The sequence below is a fragment of the Muscardinus avellanarius genome (genome assembly GCF_963383645.1).
Source record: "Muscardinus avellanarius genome assembly, chromosome: 19".
Lineage (NCBI taxonomy): Eukaryota > Metazoa > Chordata > Mammalia > Rodentia > Gliridae > Muscardinus > Muscardinus avellanarius.
Window position 1 is genome coordinate 20583772 of NC_137805.1, and position 19298 is coordinate 20603069.

The 19298-nt window shown below is 53.6% G+C and overlaps 1 protein-coding gene across 2 annotated transcripts in view; it reads right to left on the reverse strand.

Annotated features, from left to right (window-relative positions):
• MYT1 (myelin transcription factor 1) overlaps positions 1–19298 on the reverse strand; it is a gene marked incomplete at both ends in the record, with an annotated part of 69384 nt that overhangs the window by 15552 nt on the left and 34534 nt on the right. Inside the window, 12 exons of one of the 2 annotated variants that reach the window (XM_080716807.1) lie at positions 483–551; positions 721–783; positions 1739–1893; positions 4329–4598; positions 5046–5170; positions 6881–7095; positions 10003–10116; positions 11235–11325; positions 12160–12294; positions 14558–15472; positions 17099–17346; positions 18329–18391. In XM_080716807.1, coding sequence (XP_080572933.1) covers positions 483–551; positions 721–783; positions 1739–1893; positions 4329–4598; positions 5046–5170; positions 6881–7095; positions 10003–10116; positions 11235–11325; positions 12160–12294; positions 14558–15472; positions 17099–17346; positions 18329–18391 — 2463 coding nt within the window. The remainder of the gene's footprint in view (positions 1–482; positions 552–720; positions 784–1738; positions 1894–4328; positions 4599–5045; positions 5171–6880; positions 7096–10002; positions 10117–11234; positions 11326–12159; positions 12295–14557; positions 15473–17098; positions 17347–18328; positions 18392–19298) is intronic. The other variant, XM_080716808.1, reaches the window with a different exon arrangement.

Below are 19298 nucleotides of genomic sequence, written 5' to 3' on the forward strand. Positions count from 1 at the left end.
GCAGGAATGGTCGCAGAGGGGGCAGGAGGAAGGCAAAGAGCTCTTTTGCCTCTTTGGCTTCCAGTTCACTCGGCAAGCGCTGCAGAGCCAGCAGTCATTGAGCTTCGGTGGACTTGTTGGCCACAGCCAATTCTGGGCTTTTTCTCTATGCCTAGGGCAGTGGGCAAAGCAGACCCATACAGCCCCTTTAGGGGCCTCAGGAGAGGCTGGGAGGGCCAAGGGCTGTGCAGGAGCCTGCAGCAGCCCATTTGGCCTGAGGGAAGGCCAAGGCAGTGCTCAGAGCAGGGTCACAGCCACAGCAGCAGCCCCAGCCACACAGAATCGGCCCTTCCTCGGGCCTGCCCCTTCACCCCATCCCAGGAGAGCAGGGCCAGCCTAGGGTGGCACCTTGGAGAAGGCCGATTTTAGCAGGAGCCTCATGAAGGAGAGAGCAAAGCAAGGGTGCTGCCCAAGAGACAGGAGGTCAGGGAGCGCAAACATACTTGAGGTCAGCAGAGTGGGCAGCCATGAGGGTTCTGAGGCTCTTGTCAGCAAGGGGGCAACCAGAGAGGCTGAAAGAGAAGAGATGGGATAGGGGTGAGCCACAGAGGGAGCAGAGGAGGGAAGAGGGAGACCCCCGTGAGCACGAAGGGTTTGGGGTGAGCCACAGAGGGGGCAGAGGAGGGAAGAGGGAGACCCCCATGAGCAAACGAAGGCCAGGCCAAGGAGCAGGGGACGAACCTGCGGTGGGAGGCATAGTTCCCGGTGATGTGGCCACTGCCGTCACAGCCGGGGGTGGGACAGCTGGACAAAGGAAAAAGAGCGTCAGAACAGGGAGCCAGACAAGCCTGCAGGCCTCTCCTGCAGTCCCCAGAGCACAGCCCTCGCTCCAACCGAGGCTTGTCCCACACAGCTTAATGCAAGAAGAAGCTGGACGTGGAGTTAGGAGGCCTCTGAAGTATGTGTGCTGTGTGAGAACACACGTGTGCTGCATGAGAACACATGTGTGCCGTGTGAGAACACATGTGTGCTGCGTGAGAACACGTGTGCCCGTGAATACATAGGTGGAAGCTCCCTCCCTCTCCAGCCCTGCAGTAGTGTGGCCTTCCTTAAGGACCAGAGCCTGGATCTAACAACCTGGGAAAGTTCAGCTCCATGGCAGGAGGAAACTGGTAGTGTTCAGGGTGGGGAGAGGAGGAACCCTCTCCTGCCTGATCACCTGTGGCACAGGAGCCAGGTCAGCCACTCGTAAGCTTCTAGGGAAGGCAGTCACAGTGGTAATGACAGAAGGCCTTGCCTACTTCAGCCCCGCGAGGACCAGCTCGAGGCACCCTGCAGCCCAGCAGCTTCCAGGGCTGAGAGCGGAGTCCTCGCCCAGGCACTGAGCACAGGCAGAAGGTGTCCCATTGGCACCTCAGGGAGTGAACCAGGCCTCTGCTGACCCTCGGGGCTCCCTCTGGAGCTCTGTGCTCGGGACTCCTCAGTCTTCGTCCTGCTCTCTTTGTTCTGCTTTGCAGGTTGGGCCAAGGCACTTCCTTGCTTTTAATTGCTTTTAAAGGATCACATGAATGCCCAGCATAGTGCAGAGATGACAGGTCACCTGTCACATTAACAAAGGAAAGATAGACGAGGGCAGGGAAATCAGCCAGACAGGAGAGGCCCCGACTGAGAACCCTAGTAGCCATGGGCTGAGCCCAGGCTTCAGGTATGCCAGCCACTCCTCCCAGGCTTCAGGTATGCCGGACAAGGTAGCACTTACGTAAGCAGCTCCTTCTTTATGTCCTTGGAGAGAAACTTCAGCTTAAAGTTGGTTAGGGTGACTTCCCCTGGGTACTTCCGCTCCTCAAAGTTCTCCTCTGACACCTCCTGGTCATCTGCTTCAGAAGAAGCAAAAGAATGTGCTGCTGGCTCTGACTGCAAAAAACCAGCAGGGAGATGTTTTAGCGGCTAGCGGGGAGGCCCGGGCACCCAGGCCGGTGGGCAAGGGAGTCTGGCCCTTGGGACAGAACCTACAAGGCACTTAGAGTCTCCTGCTTTCTGGAGGAGGCAGGAGGCTGAATTCCCCCATGCAGCACAAGCAACCACACCCTGTGGACTTAGATCTACCCCCAGGCCAGAGCTCCAGGGCCACTCCAGAGGCAGTGAGCCAATAGCCTAGCCTCGGGCCACCTCTGCAAGCTGCCCTCAGCAAGAGCACCAGGTGCAGAGCCCTCAGGCATGGCTGGTGCCCAGCTATTCTAGGGCTAAATAAGATTGTTGGGTGTAGGAGCTGAGCTGGTGAACACAGCTAGTGCCAACCTGAACGTGCTGAGGTCTCACCCACCACGTGCTGCCGCCACCTCAGCAGCACTTCACCATCGACCGCTGGGCCTAGAGGGCATTCCTTCACCACAGAGGCCAGTTAGCAAGGAATGCCTTCTCCCAGAAGGGCAGAGCTGCCATCAAGACAGCAGCACCAGAGGTCACATTCCAGAGCTGGTGCCTACTTGCTGTGGGTCCCAGCAAGTTATTGAGGTGCCTCACCTCCAGGCCTTAGAGAATCACAGCCCCTCAAACAAGAGAGTGCTGGTGGGCACACTGCCCAGGGAACCACTGGGCAATTGGCAGCGGACCTGGTCCACATTGTAGGTGCTGCCTCTACTGCCTACCCCTGGATAAGCTTGATTTATGTGCCTGACCCAGTAGGAGGAAGCTCCTCAGAGGACATGCTTAGCTGGGTCTTCATAGGATGAATGAGGGCTCCAAAAACAGAGGTAAGAAGCTGTTCCAGAGGCCCATGGACACAAGGGACCTGGAGACAATAGAACAGGCTGCTGCCAGCAGTATGGGTCTCCGGCAGGGTTGGCAGCTGGGTCTGAGTTGGGGGTTCAGGGTGGAGGCAGAGAGACAGGGAAAGGCTCACCTCAAGAGGTATTTCCAATCTGTGACCACACCTAAGAAATGGGTGGAGGAGAAAGAGGAAAGGTTTGGGGAGAGCCAATACTGCTGGCTACAGAGTGCACTGTTGGCTACATTGCCAGATAGAGCATAGGATAGGCTTCTGAGGTGGGGGGGACCTTGAGGCCTCTGAGACAGGCCTATACATGGTGGCTTATTTCTAGGAGTACAAAAATGACCCAAAAGGATGTGGTAAGAGACTGTGTTAACTCAGTGTTAAGCACTGAACTGGGGTCCAAGAAGGGGCAGGGAAGGGTCCAGGGTACCCGCTCACTGGTGCCAAGAGAGCAACTGGCTGAGAAGTGTGGACTGTGGGTGACAGGGGAGTACAGAAAGGAGGTGACTGGGAGAGGCTTGGTCCTGGGAGCAAGGCAAGAATGCCACAAGCTTCTAGACCCAAGCCTGGAGCTGACAGTGGAAACACTGCACAGGAAAGCAACCCATCTCAAACAGGACTCTTTCTCATCACAGGAAGAAGCCAGCTTCAGCAGATGCAGTTCCAAGTATGGCCTCCTTCTACCCAGGCTTTGCCAAGGCAGCACCTCTTCCAGGACCACACACTGGAGGAGGTCAGCAACTGGGCCATGTGCCCTAGCAGGGGGCCTAGCCCACCTCTCTGTAAAATAGGGCCTCCGGATCCCACCAAGGGTCAAATGAAGAGCCTGGGGGATTAACTGTAGAGGGCTCAGGCTACCTCCCCATCTTTCCTTGGGTGTCTGGCCCTGTTCCTTGCATGGAGGTCCTCTCCTGAGGACCCTGGGAGAAGGAGAGGAAGGGGAGCCCATAGTCCTCATGTATGCTGCCTGGATCCTGTGTACTCTCAGAACTAGACTCTGTTCCTAGGGATATATCCTCCTGGAGAAAAGTTTATTTTCCACCCACTTCTGAGAGGCTCTTCATTTTACAGGTGAGGGAGATGAAATGTTCTACAGCTCCAACACCAATGACTAGACTAGCTCTTCTTTACCAGGTCAGTCCAGATCTCAGGGACTCAGGCCATTGTCCACCATAGGGGTCCCTCATCCAAGGCCCTGGGCCAGGAGTTTTCTTACTGTCTTGGCCCAAGGAGCCAAGTGGGCAGCAAGTATTTTCTGCAGGTTGGTGTGACGCTCGCAAAACCAGAGACCATAAATTTCCCCAAAATCACCCCTGTGGGAACTGAAACAAGGCCCTCTCCTCTACATGCTCTAAAGCACCTAAAGTGGTGGCCACCCCATTCTGCAGAGGTGTGTAGACCACCTCTCTTATGAGACAAGGCTGAGCACAGCCCTGCAGGTGGAACCCTTCTTAGAGGAAAGAAATGAACTCAGAAATGGACCTTCTGTGGGAAGCACAGAGAAGGAGCTGCTTAGAGAATCAGCACTGGTTGCAGCAGCCTGACTGCTCACTCAGCCCCACCTGCCCACACCCACCTCTTCAGGCTCCTCTTCCCGAAGGCGGCTGGGCTTGGTGTAGTCCAGAGGCCGGTCCCATTCATCCTGGCGGGAGGCCTGGCTGGACTGTGGCGAGGTCATGGAGCTGCTGGGGGCACTGGTGCTGCTCTGGCGCTGGGAGACATCGGGAGACTTGACCCCAGGGCTGCTGCTGCAACTGCTGCTACTGGGGAAAGCATTCTCCCGTTTACGGTGTTTGTGCATGCTCAAGTCCAGAGTTCCATTTTCATCAACCTCAATGTCCGCAGACTACAATTGCAAAGGTGAATAAATATGTGAAACGTGTGTCAGGGTTCAGGCCCTTCCCATGTGTGCCTTCTAGTACATTTTAATAGGATTTACAGAAAGCCCAGAACCCTGATGCCCATGGAAGGAAGCAGAGAACCAAAATGGATGGCCGCAGAGAGCAAAGAACAGACTGCTGTTCCTGACCACACGTGGAGGAGCCCAGAGTGACCTGGGCTCCCGGCAACACAAAGCCAGTCCCTGAGGCTGAGCACAGTTCTTGGCCCCTCTTCACACAGCACACGGAGCTCTCTTGGGGGGTGGGCCATCCAGGAGGGAGAAAATATAAGAATGACAATTACCAACCAGACCCTCACTATTTCTGCCAGGGTCTCCTGCAGGGAGCAGGCGGGCCTGTCTGCAGATTGTACCCCCAAGCCCTCCTCAGAGGCTCTGTGGGGACACACCCACCCTGCTGGGGAGGTCCTGCGGCTTCGTGCTGAGGTTCTCAGGCATCTCCCAGCAGCGGGTGGAGAGGTTCAGGATGGCGGTGGCAGCCATGTGTGCGGCCTCAGCGTCGTGTGAGTAGTCGAAGCCTGCAGAAGAGGACGGGGTGCTCCTCACATAACTACCAGGGGGCTGTGCCTCAGGGGAGGAGGTCTTTGGGGAAGGTTTGGCTGCAAAAAGGGAACAACACCAAGCTGACACAGACTTGGACAGAGGAGGCAGCAGACGCATAGGGGAGTACTGGGGACCAGGGCACCACAGGCTTAGGTGCAACACCCAACCACTCCCATGTCCTCACACACCCTCCCTCTATCCTTTCCCAATTTCGAGAAGGCCTCTCATTTTTACAAAATTTGAGCAGAAAGAACAAAACCCTCCAAAGACATTCCAGCAGCTCTGAGAGTTCAAACAAAAATATCCATCAGCAAATGCTTATTGAAAAACTAAAGAATTATGTAAATAGGATGAATGTTTGGAATACCACTTTCATGAAAAGTCTTATCACATCATCCCAAAGGTGTGTCAGTATCTCTGTCTCCTATATTCCCAGTGACAGCTGCTATCAATGCCCAAGCACAAAGTAGCATCAATGCCCAAACACAAAAACTGAGGGCAAAAAAAAAAATGTTATCTCTTCTTGTAATGAGGCTAAAGCCATACAAAGCATTCACATACATGATATGCTGAGTAAGCATGACCATTAGTATTTCCAGAAAGATCTCACTATCTTTTTTTTTTTTTTTTTTTTTTTTTTTTTTTTTTTTTTTTTGCGGGTCTAGGGATGGAACCCAGGGGCATTCTACCACCGAGCTACACCCCCTGCCCTATTTTTATTCTTTATTTTGAAACCGGGTCTCACTGAGTTGCAAAGGGCCTCACTAAGTAGCTGAAGCTGTCCACGAACCGCGATCCTCTGGTCTCAGCCTCCCAAATGCTGGGATGACAAGCGTGCGCCACCACGCCCTGCTAGATCTCACTATCTTGAAAGCTCATTGAGGGTCCCCTCTTGGCCAGCATCGTCACACATTTAAACAGGTGTGTGTACTTGAAGACAGCCTGGCTCAGCCCTGGTGAGCAGGTTCTGCTGGGGCAAGGAAGAGCCTCTCCCCCCCAGGGGACCACCTGTTGGAACTTTATTAACAGATGGGAAACTCATCACTGCCACTGTGGAGCAGGCAACATCCACCAGGAGGCGCCAGCCCCAGTCTTGTGTGTGCGTGTTTTTCCATCTGACGTGAGTTTCCAAGGCTAAGAGCCTCGTGAGCCACAAAAGAGAGCAAAAAGTGACAAGGAAAATTGTTTCTAGAAGATGTGCAGGAATTTTTCTTGGTGGTGGTGGTACAATTACTCAGCAAATGTGTTGCTACTGTCACAAACAACATCATTTCCTGTGAGATGGTCTCCAGACAAGAAAGCAAATGGCCTCTTCTGGGGCGCGGGGATAATGGGTCCTGCTGGCCCACAGTCTGACCCTCCCCAGTGCACTGCTGGAAGCAGACATCCCACCTCTTTTGGAAAGGGAGTTCTCAGGGTGGACTATGTCAGCAAAGGTGTCCTTAAGTATTCAGATACACTCCATAAAGGACCTGGGTTTGGCTTCATCAATAATTACGCGATATATAAAGGCTCCAGTGAACTTGGGCAAGATGTGGGCCCCAAGGAGGCCACAAGAGTGCCCACAAAGCATTCAGGGCCTTGGGCCTGCGCCCCAGTCCCTTCTAAATCTTCAGAGATCCCTCCCTCTGCCCCTCCCAGGATCAATGCTAGAGGAAAGACTAGAACAATCTTCCCCAACTTACATTGGAAGGCTTTGGGTGAGGTTTCGCTGGTCTGAATCTTTGGGGCAAGCATACGTTTGCCAAAAACCTGAGCGTCAAAACTTGCGTAGTCGAAGGTGACCTTGGAGAACTTCTCCAGCTCCTTGGCCAGGTTGGCCCTGGGTGTGACCGGAGCCACATTGGGCCGGTAGCTCCCATAGGGAGGGACCTCAAGCTGCTTCACAAAGCACATGGGCCTGGAGTGTGAAAGATGCAGAGCCTGTGAAAGCAGGACCCAAGGACCCAGGCCACCCTCCTCTTACCCCATCCAATGGCCCCATGCAGAACAGTGAGAAAAGAGACCCAGGAGACACCCAGGATCCTTCTCCTAAAGACTGTCAGAAAGCCCCGACAGGGTAAAGGGCCATGTAGCAGGTGTATGAGCCACATGAGGAAGCTGCCTGTGAGGAGGAAGCAAAGGGGGTCTGGAAGAAACAAGAGCATGTCTTCACACTGCCAGAATTAGTCAGAGGAACAAGGGCCTGAGATTTCCCCTAGAACTTAGGAAAGGAGGTTTCCAACAGCCCAGCTACAATTAGTGAGCCTCTGGCAGGGAGCCCAACAGTTAACACAGCCCATGCCTGAGGCAGAATAACCTAGCACTCCAGCAAGGAAGGAGTCAGGCATCTGGAGAAGATGGTAGGCTGGGAACAGAGGTGTGGTCTCAGGGCAAGTTGGACCCCACTCTTTCCTCATGCAAGCAGCCTGTCCTCTTCTTGAAGCCAAGCTGAGAAGGCTCCCAGAGGCAGTGCTGAAAGAGTGAGCACCAGCAGGAAAAGGCCACCAAAAGCATTGGCTCACTGGAGCTCTTGGAAGAGTTCAGGGAGAGCTCTTGGGAAACAACATGGTGGCAAGGAAGTAGGAAGGAAGAAAAGTGGCTGAGACTGCAGGGCAGAGGGGCTCTGAAATGTCAGCTCTAACAGCAGAGGAGAGTCCCCAGCTAGCACCCAGCTAGCTTTCCTCCTTTCTATCTGGACCAAGAGATGACATCAGTGGCTGGGGAACTGGGAAGTTGGTGAGGACCTCAGAGCACTGAGCGCTGAAGAGCAAGAGTGTGGCTGAGAAGAGAACCACCAGGCTCCCTTAGCAGGCCTCAGCCAGGACCTTTAGACTTGGTGTCAGAGCCACTTCATAAAGCCCATCCTCACACCCCAGGGCAAGGCTCTAGAAATGTGGGCCAGATGAATCAACAGCCCAGCAGGAGATTCCCTACACCTGGCCACAGCCACCATTGCCAGTGCTGGCCAAGTGCTCACAGGTGCCGGGGAAGGCAGAATGTCATTTAGGCCTCATGACGTTTGTTGTCCAACTTTCAGAGATGAATGAGAAGGTCGCAGTCCCTTTGTGGCTGGGGGCTGCCCTCTCTCTGCCCTTGCCCAGGCTTTCACCCAAGCCTGCTTTGATGTTTTACAGTGACTCAGATCAAGGCAGAGAAAGGATCAAAATAGCAACTGACAGGAAGCCAGAAGGCAGAGCAATAGATGAGGGGAAAAAATATGAGGGGAAGCAGCTCCTTCAAGCCATGCAAGAGAGCAGCTATGGGGACAGGCCGCTGGCCTGCAGGCTGTGGAGTCACAATAGCGGAACACACACATGCAGAGCAGGAAGGAGAGCCCCTGACCCTGGCCAGAGATGCAGGGACCCTCTGGAGCAGGCCAGGGAAAGGGGAGGGTGTGGCACAGCTGAGGTGAGTGGCCAGGATCCTCTGGCTGGGGCTTCGCAAGCCTGTGCCCAGGGGGGAGGAGGTTAAAGGTCAGGGACCACACAGAGGGCAGTGTGTGCCAGCCAGAGCATTCACGTGAGGAGACAGACATGGAAAAGGGTCTGAGAACCAGGGAGAGACATGAGTGCATTCTGGTTCCTCAGAAAAATGAGAACCAGGGTGTCTCCAGCAGGTGGGGAGAGGAGCAGACAGTAGCTTCCACCCAGCCAGTGGTGCCTCGTGGTCCAGGACTCAACCCCAGGTGGAAGACTGTGGTTGAGAGTGAAATTCTAAAGATAGTCCAGCAGGAGGGACAGCCCTGGGCGAGGGCCTGAACCTCTGGCTTTATCTATAATGTCCAGGTCAGCTGGGCATGGTAGCACATGCCTGTAATCGCAGTACTTGAGAGGCTCAGAGAGGAGGATCGTAGGTTTTAGGAGAGACTCACCAACCTAGTTAAGACCCTGTTTTTTTTTTTTTTGTTTGTTTTTTTTTTTTTGGTGGTGGTACTGGGGGGTAGAACCCAGAGGCTTTCAACCTCCAGGCTACACTCCCAGACCTATTTTATATTTTTATTTTATTTAGAGACAGGGTCTCACTAAGTTGCTGGGAGCCTCACTAAGTAGCTGAGGCTGACTTCGAACCTGTGTGATCCCCCTGTCTCAGCTTCCCAAGCATGGAGATTACAAGCGTGTACCACCACGCCCAGCACCCTGTTTCAAAATAAAAAATAAAAATAAAAAATAGGGCTGGGATGTAGCTCAGAGATAAAGTGCTCCTGAGTTCAATCCCCAGCACTACAATAAATAAATAAATAAATAAATAAATTATAATGCCAAGGTCACCATGATGGAAAATTTAAGCAGAAACATCACAGATTGTCTTTCCAAAGACCTTCTCGTTGATGAAAGCATGTCTACACACACACACTCTTAAACCCATGTATAAACATACTCACAGCTATACACACACACACACACACACACACACACACACACACACACAGCCTTCAGCTGTCTCAGACACTCAGAGGCCACATAGGAGGCAGCACTGGAAGCAAGGATATATCTCCCTCTCCTTTGCTTTAGGATCTACCCCAGTGGGGAGAAAGCCATGGCCCTCAGCTTGTACATCTACTGTCTCCAGACAAGAGCAGTGTCATCTCCACAAATCATCCTCAAATAGTCCCAATGATTGTATCAGGCACCTCGAGGGAAGGAGGGCAGAGCAGTCTATGACTAAGACTGGGGCAGCCATGTGGCTATCTGCCACCTTGGCTAAGGTGACAGATAGGAGATTGTGTGTGTGCTGGGAGGCACATACACACTGCACACACATCCCAGAAGAGGCTGGGACCCCTGAAGGCATTGGGGAGGCAGCTTCAGCTCTGTGGCTCACCTACCTGAGGATCCGATCTGAATTGGAGCTATTCTTGGAAGGATCTCCCGTCTGAGGCTGCTGCTTCTCATGAGATTTGGCTAATTTTTCAGCAGCAGCAATAGGGCACCCAGACAAACTAGAGGAAGAAAAAGGAGAGTCAGCTGAGCCTTTCTTCCAGGCCAGGCCTGTCCTGGATGGCCAGACGTGTGGATCCAAGGACAGCATCATATAAACACCAGAGTTCCAGGTGTGTTCCTGGCTCAACATGCCTGACATGCCTACAGGACAGGGCTTTCTCTCCGGCTCTGTCTTGAGCTCTCTAAGTACAAGTTTCTCAGTCAGTTTGTTTTGGTAAATTCTAAAGCAGTTATCCACAAAGATGGAATGCATCCTAAAGGTTTTCAAAGCCTGGGCAAGAATGCCTCCCCTGCTAGTGGCTGGGTGCTAGGCTCACCTTCCTCTCTCCTTTCTCCTCTCTCCTCTCCCCTCATAAGCTTACAGGCCTGGATTCTGGAACCACTTCTGGCTTGTTTTCTGTTAGATGACTCAGGAAAAACAAAGGCCCCACTCAGACAACAACCTGGGCACTGTACCTGGAGGACTCTGGCCCTTCCTTGGAATGTACCTACTGGAAGATCAGGGCAAAGTGTCTACCACTACCAGAACTGGGTCAACCAGGCACCAGCTCCTACGCTGCAGAGGCTGACAGTCACTGCTGGGGAACGTGGCCTCTTTTCCAGTGGAGTGATCAGGAGAGCTCTGGACTTCCCTTGTCAATGTGTGCCTGCAGACACACAGGCACATCCCATCAAGCACAGCTACCCACAGCTCTCTGGGTGGGGCTGGGGTCAGGTTCCCTCTCACGGGGAAGAAGTGCCAACAGCTATGGGCAGTGCTGGCCACTGAGGTCCCTATTTTATGCACTTTTTTCCTTCACCCATGAGGGCAGAGGTTTTCCAAAATGGGCAGAACATGAAGTCTCCACCCTGGATCTCCACATAGGCATCAGCCCTCTCAAAACAGGGACGTGCTCACTCGAGTTCACAGGGGTGTGGGCAACAGCATCTCTGGATGTCATTCTGCCCATGCAAAGCCCACTTGCATCCCTTTCAACCCTGACCTCAACTCCTATGTAGGCCAGCTGCAGGGAACTGGTATCAGTCAGGGGCCACATGTCAGGCCAAAGCCCATCCCAGGAGAGGATTCACAGGCTCAGCCAGACTCCCCACCATAGCCCAACTCTACCCAAAGTACCTTCTGTGTGTGTTGCGGTTGCTGTTCACATGGCCCTGGCCTGTGCAGCCAGGAGTGGGGCACTTTAGCACATTTTCATGCATGGCCAAGACTGTAAGAGAGACGAGGAAGGCAGACAGTGAGTACAGGCATGGCATGATGGGGGACAGCTCAAGCAGGATGCAGGCCCTGCCAAAGCCATGTAGCATGAAGCAGCAGCTGGGGTAGCTCCAGCTCCAGAGCCTACAAATGTGAGCCCCATGCTCGGCATGGTTAGGCATGCCCCTTCCACCAAGGACTCTGGCTCTGGGTCAGAAACTAGACCACCCTGAACTAGACTCCACCTTGTTTTTCTGTTTTACAACCCTGAACTTAATTTTCACAGTTTCTGTTTCCAGCTTAAATGTAATAACAGAGCTGGACGTGGTGGCACACACTTGTAATCCCAGCATTTGGGAGGCTGAGATAGGAGGATCAGGGCCAGCCTCAGCTACTTAGTGAGGCCCCTTGCAACTCAGTGAGACACTGTTTCAAAATAAAGAATAAAAAATAGGGCTGGGGGGTGTAGCTCAGAGGTAGAATGCCCCTGGGTTCCATCCCCAGTACTGCAAAAAAAAAAAAAAAAAAAGTAATAATAGGTGTCTACTTCCTGAACTGTCAGAGCAAAGGACACTGTGTAAAGACTCCATCTTCCCAATTCAGCTAACAAAGCCCCTCCACTCCCTGCTAATCTGTATCTGTGCAATCTTCTGACCCAGGCTGGCATCTCCAGGTAGACAGCTGGGCAGGTTGTCATCCTCAGCCTGAGAGCTGGAGTCTGGGCTTAGGCAGTTTGAGGGGGTAAGAATGAGCATTTGAGAAACCCTGCCCCTCCCTGTAGATACCTCCAAGTACCATAGGGGCCTGCGCTTCGGAGTGAGGGATAGGCCTGCATGGAGTTACTCACTTTCTGGGGGGATTCTGTCCTTGTGGGGACAGCCAGACAGGCTGCGGTGGTGGGGATATAACCCAGTAACATGGCCAGTGCCATCACAGCCAGGTGTTGGGCACTTGATCTCACGCTTCTCAGCTCTTGATGCATCTGCAACACATAAGATACATAAGACAGATCCAGGGCTGGGTAATGGGCTGAGTGGGGAAGGGCAAGGTGAGCTCACTCTGGCTATCCAGAGAGAAGGGAGACGACACTGCCCAAGAACTCCAGAGGGACAGGGGCTGGACAGCCGGTAACCCTGCAGAAGCTGGCCCAAAGCCCAGGGACTGCCCCTTCTCCCCACACCAGCACATGGACAGTATTCTGAAAAAAACAGCCCTGTGGTGGCTAGAGTGCTGGCTGCATGGAGCCTCACAGGCTCCTTCTGCGTAGAGATAAGACAGTTCATCTCCCTCCACCAGAACTGTCCTTGGGACTCAACAAAGTGAGGAAGATAGAGGGTAAGGGGTTTAGCCAAGGCTGCATGACTAGGAAATGCCTGTGCAGAGATTTTATACAGAATCTCAGTTGGGGGCCTCTGCTGACTCAGGCAGGTACCTGTCCAGTGTGGGACCAGGAACACAAGGAGGAGCCTCTAACACTATCCCTTCAAGAGAACACAAAAGCCCCAGAGGGGCACGCCCTGCAGGGGATCAGGAGGGCTCTGTCCTGCAGGTTTAAATGGGCAGAAAGTTGGCCCCACCCATTAGGCAGCAAGGTGTCCTGAGGGTCCCCTAGATCTAAGCTTAACACCTGTCTCTGTCCAGAACACACTGTGTCTGCTCCTGACACCAATCCTACTGTCTGTCCCAACACATGAACGCGTCCCTACAGCCTGGCAGTGCTACCCATTGTCAGCTCGGCCACCACACCCCAGGCCTATGCTTTCCACAAGTGTCCCTGAATGGAGGGCAATTTGCACTTGGCTCCTGTGTCTTCCACAGGTCTAAGCCCCCCAACACCTCAGCCTGGTTGCCTTCTGTGTCTGTGTCTGTCAGTGGCCCACCAAAACCCACCTTGATCTCTAGACCGGAAGCCTGATAAGCCCAGGCACCAGCACCTGCCTCCAGTCTGTCTCACCTTCAACACGGGCTTCCTGGTGTCTGAGCCTCCAGTCCTGAGCCTAGCAGTTCTGGCCTAAATCTGGGACCCCAAACAGCTACCTCAGTCTGCACTGCCTGAGGGTGTCCTATGCAGAGCCATCCTCCAGGTCCTCACCCTAAAACCATGTCCCCACCTGCATTTGCTCAGTATCTGTTCCCTGAGCCTTTATAACATGTGCATGTGTTCCCAGAGAGTATGTCCCTAAGTCCCCATCAACCTAGTTGTGATACCCTGAGCCAGACCCCAGTGACCCAGGTGTAACTTCCAGGGGCTGCCCCATGTATCTGTCTCCCGCCTTCCTGCTTCCACATCTGAGTCCACCCCCTGCCCTGTTCTCCCTCCTTATCTGCCCCCTCCCTGGTATCAGCCAACTCTTTTTGGGAACAGAGACCGCCCCCCCTGCTCAGATCCATCCAGAGAAGGGAACCTGGCCTGGGAGAGTGAAAGAGGAGACCGGGGTCAGGGCCACTCCCTGATCTTAGGAGAATAGAGGCCTCAGGCCCCGGGGGTGAAGGGGTCACAGCTGACCTGTCTGAGGCCTGGTCCCCTGGCATGATGAAGCTGGATCGCTTAGGAAACAGCCATGGGGGCACTTGAGGTGGGTAGACAGCAGTGCACAGCCAGCCTGTCCTCCAAACCCTCATGTCCATATCACATTGGTGGTCACATTTGCTCAGAGTCTGTCCTCAGACCTGGATCCCAGTCTCTGGTCCCTCCCCAATATCAGCCCACAGGAAAGTCCCTTAGTAGCCAGCCTGATTGTCCTTACCTGATAATCAGCCAGGCAGCAAGCCAGGGAGATACTATCCTATACCCTGTACATCTTAGGGTCAAATCTAGACATAAATACAGAGCCAGCAGCAGGCTTCTCCCTCCAGATGAGCAAGGGACAGATGGGCATCTCTCTTGTCCAGCTGAAAGTCAGGATGGCCCAGTGTGGCTACAGAAAACAGCTCTCCAGGCCCAAGGCTATCGAGTGCTGGGTTCTATCATCTGGGTTAGGTTGGGATAACAAGGGCCACTATTCCTGCCCCAACCCCTCTCCCGCTTCTCACTCAACTCCATGACCCTCTCCAGACCACCCTGCCTGAAGCAGCCGAGGCCTTGTCCTCAGCCTCTCAGATCAGCCATGTACTGTCCCCTGCCTGTCCTTGTATCTTGCTCCAACTCCTTCCCCCCACCTGCCAGGGCCATCCTGCATCTCCACTCCCAGGGTGAGGCTGCATGTCCCTGGATGACAGGAGAAAGGGCAGGCCACCCAGCCTACCTTTACTGTAGCAACTCTTCCGCACGGCATCCAGGGGCTTTGCCGACTTCCCTGGTTCACTTGGGCCCAGCTGGCCCTGCTCAGCAGGTGGACAGCCTGGCTCACAGACGGTGCGCACCTGCTCCGCCTTCAGAGCAATGGCCTGCTCCAGAAGGCCCAAGTTCCCACGTGTCATCATGTCGTACATCTCCGACTCATCTGTGACCACTGACTTCTGGGACCGTGCATCTTCATCCTTGTCATCATCAGAGTGGACTTCCACAATGACAGAGTACTCAGGTTTGGGACTAGGTGGATCTGGGTGCCGGGGTTCTGCGGCCTTCTGGACAGAAGTGTGGGAAGCATCCTCCTCAAAGATCACATCAGGAGCTGACTCTTCCTCCCCCTCCTCTTCCTCCTCTTCTTCCTCCTCTTCCTCCTCCTCCTCTTCCTCTTCTGCCTCCACTTCCTCCTCCTCTTCCTCTTCCTCTTCCTCCTCTTCCTCCTCCTCCTCATCCTCCTCCTCCTCTTCCTCTTCCTCTTCCTCTTCCTCCTCCTCCTGGCCCAGTACACTTTTCTGCTTGCTGGAGTCCTCACTGGCCACATCCTCCAAGGACTGGGGACACAGCTCCTGGGAGCGCTCACTGGTGATTTCAATGACCTCCTCTGCATCCTCTGGCTGGATAAAGAGGTCTTTCTCACCCTCGTCGCTGGTGGCCCCCTCTACAACCTCCTCCTGAAGCAGGTGCAAAATGCCAGGGCCCGACTTGGCCACCTGTCCTGAGTCCTCCCCCACCAAGGTCTCTTCAGCAATTTGGCCCAAGTTCAGGAGAGAAGTTGCAATGATTCCCTGGTAGCTGCTGTAGCTGCCCTTGGAGGAGCTAGTGGGACTGCTGATGGGGGTGGACCCAAAATGGGACTTGATGGGGCTCCTTCCTGCACAAGAGCAGAATTGCCATGGGGGCTGGAGGACAAAATGTGGGTAGTCTCCCAGCCACTGTCCCCATAAGCAACCCACTGCCCCATGCCCACCCCAAGACCACAGCCCAGGAGACTAGGAAACCCAGCAGTGGGGACAGTGTGGTCATTCCTATCAGGTTTCTTCCTGAATCCCTCATCACAGAAGCAGGTCATGATTTGGCCTTTTAAAGCTGAAAATCACTTTGATTTCTGTAAATTAATGTTTCTTTTCCATTATACACACTTCCTTAAATCAGGCAGTACATTTTATACAACAGAATTTTTTTTTTTTTTTTTTTTGGTGATACTGGGGTTCCTGGAAACCCTTCTACCTCCGGGCTACACTCCCAGACCTATTTTTACATTTTTATTTGGAAACAGGGTCTCCTAAGCCAGCGCACGCGGCTGGCTTCGAACCTGCGCGATCATCCTGTCTCTGCCTCCCAAGAGCGGGGATTACAAGCCTGCGCCACCACGCCTGGCTTATACAACAGAATTTAAAGAGCAAATCAGATATTTTAAATTATTTCTTAATTGAAAAGCATCTGTTCGCATGGTACTGAGAATTGAACCCAGGGGTGGTCTATCAATGAGCTACACCCCTAGTCCTTTTTATCTTTTATTTTGAAACAGAGTCTCACTAAGTTGTCAAGGCACAATCCTCCTGTTTCAGCCTACCAAGTACTGGGCTCATAGGCATCACCACCATGCCTGGCTAACATGTGTATATGTCTTGAGGAGCCAAATTTCAATCTAACCACAATAACTAAGGTGTGCCCACTGTACACAGGCCCATAAAACTCATCAGCCAGCACTTCTAGCACCAGCAAGATCCTGCCCTACCATCGACACATCAGGAGACCCAGAGCTTTGGCTGCAAATGCCCATCTCCCAGGACAGATGTCAGGTTCTCCTCCTCCTGCACTCAGGGTTAGCTTGGTCACGTGGACTATGTCCACTCCAGAGCCCCGGGAGGAAAGCAACCATGAGAACTCAGCCTCGGTTGCTCCCAAAATAAAGCACATTTCATCTCAGCTCTCAAAGCCAGAGGACATCCGAAGCCTGGGGGCAGCAGGGATTGGCCTCAGACCTGTCTGACTCCAGCCTCTATGAGTCTGCCTGGGCTCTTGGGAAAGATACATGCCCCTCCCCCAGGGCTCAGGGGCCACCTTCCCTAGCGTCCTGCCAACTGAGGGCCTCCATCACCTGAGGCTTTCCTCAGCACCTGCCCCTTAGTGTTCCAAGACCAAGCAGATTCATGGAGGCAGCTCTCCCAGAGCTCTGCGAGCCACCCACAGGCAGAGCCACCGCCTGCACATCTGTCTGCCTTTCTCACAAGCACAGGCACCCTGTGGAAGCTCACTACACTGGGTACACACACAACCCCCCACTCTCCCTCCCGTGTGCAGTGTTCACACACCCCGCAGACCATGCGCGCTAGGCAGGCCTCTCTCCCAGGAAGGCGGCACATGTCTGGACAAGACATGCCTTGTTCTCAGGAAGGCTTTCGCTCAACGCAAGCTCCCTCCCTACTCACAAGCTGCAATTCTCCAGGGCCACACTAAGCGCCCTTTATTCAGAGGAGAAAGAGCGACAAAGCACCTTCAGCTGGCTGGGGACGATGAATCTCCTCCTGTCCTGACATCTCAGCCTCAGCCTCCTCCAGAGTTCCTTCTGATTCATCCGAAACAGAGGCGTCCTTCACCTCGGTGTCCTCGCTGCCATCGCTATCCACACTGTAGCCCTCCTCCAGAGTCAGTTTCAGGGGGTGTGACTTCCTCTTGGACACCAGGTGCTCGGCCTCTGCGCCCTCCAGCTTCCTCTTCTTGGCCAGTGGGCAGCTCTGTAAACTAGAGTGGGGAAGCAATGCAGAGCAGGGCCAGGGTCACAGGAGGCCTCCGGTGCTTGTGAGTCCCTTCCAAGAGGCCTCCTCCCTCCTGCTGCAGCCTTTCAACTGGAAGCATCAAACTCTGGTGTGTTTATATTTTTACATCTAATTATACATATTTAAAAGTTTCTAGGAGCTGGCGATGTAGCTCAGTGATAGTGCACTGGCCTAACATGTGCTAGGCCCTGGGTTCCATACTCAGAACCACAAATAATAATTAATAATAATAAGAGTTCCTGATTGAGTTTTAAATTACATTGTACTGGGCCATGTACACAGTTGAAGCGAGAGCCCTCAGCCCTCAGGACTGGCTTAGACCACTGCTCTCTGAGCTGCCCATCAGACCCCAAGCAGCAGCCTACACACATGGGACCTGATCTTGGCCATCTGCTCCCACTCAGGCCTTCCCTTCACCTTCAGATCTCCACACTCACACCTACACTATGACCCTGCACTCCAAGTACACCCTCAGTCAGGCTGGCCACATGGGATGACCACCGACAGCCCCAACCTACGCCAGGCCTATGCAGAGCTCTGTCCAGTCCTGGGGGAAGCTCCTGGTAAGAGAGCCGAGGTGCAGAGCAGTCAGTCTAGCTGGCCCCTGGTGGTACCATGCTCCAGCCAGGCCGGCCACAACTGAGACACAAAAGGAAAAGGTCACTTTTGGAGGGCTGAGGCCAAGTCAGGGAACGCAGCCCCAGAAGCGAGAGTTGTTACATTCTCTCTCCTGTTTGTCCTTGTAACCAATAAAGACTGATCCTACCATATTAAAAAAAAAAAAAAAAAAAAAAAAAGGTAAAGGTCCAGGGAGGTCCCTACAGCTCAGCGGGGTCAGGATCACAGAAAAAAATAAATAAAGGGTTTTTAATCTACAAAAGGCCCCAGAGCTGGGGAGGGGTTGAAACCTTCCTAGGAACCTCCAAGAGAGCCAAGGGGCCTCTTACCTGCGGTGCCTGGAGTACTTGCCCCGGACATGTCCTGAGCCTGTACATCCTGGGGTGGGACAGCTGGAGAGACAGCGGAGAAAGTCACCTCAAGCAACAGGCTCTGGCCCCAGGCCACCCCACCCCTCATCCCAGGGAGAAGGTGGTAGCCTCCCAACAGGTCTTCACAGGATGGCCGCTGGAAATAGCTCACCGTTAGTTGAGTGGCTTGTTAACAGTTTATGAGTGTGTTTAATAAAGATCTGTATGTACAGAGCAAAGTTCCTAAGGCCAGCATCTACTAGACAGTTCCCTTTCCCACTGCAGACTCTGCCAGCTGCCACCAGGCTTCCAAGGCTTAGGGAAAAGACCCCCAAGATGTCCCTAGAGGGGCTCATCACTCCTCTGGCCCAAGGCCAAAGCACAGAAGTTGGAATTCAACACTCAGTGCCATGAGACCTATGGCAGCAAGGACTACAGTCCACACCAGATGGGAAGAGCTCTGTGTGGCCTGAGCCAAAGACCCCAGCTGGTGGTAGAGACTGTGTGAAATACTTATAGTCTGGTGTGGGTCCCAGCTTTCACATAGGGAAGGGAAACTAGGGGCGCCAATGAGCTGAGAGCATGGCCTCTGCCTGTGAGACCTCAAAACCCTGCAGAGAAAGGCAGCTTCCAGCTGAAGGCTGCTAAGCAAAGGGTATGGCAGTGAAGCACCCATCTCTTGCCTTCCACCATTACCTGTCCTCTGGATGACTAAACCAGTAGGAGGCCCTGGAAACTTCTGCTCCTGTGTACTGACCACACTACCCAACCATGGCAGCAGGGCTGAAGTTCCCAGAGAAGCCCTCAAGTAAAAGCTACAGGGGCCCATGGGCTTGTGAGACTAGGGCCGCCATGTCGACACCCATGGCACAGCAGACCAGCAAGATGGAGACCCCATATGTGGTCCTCTGGGTTGGGGGATGAACTCCTCATTGGAGGACCTGTCTTT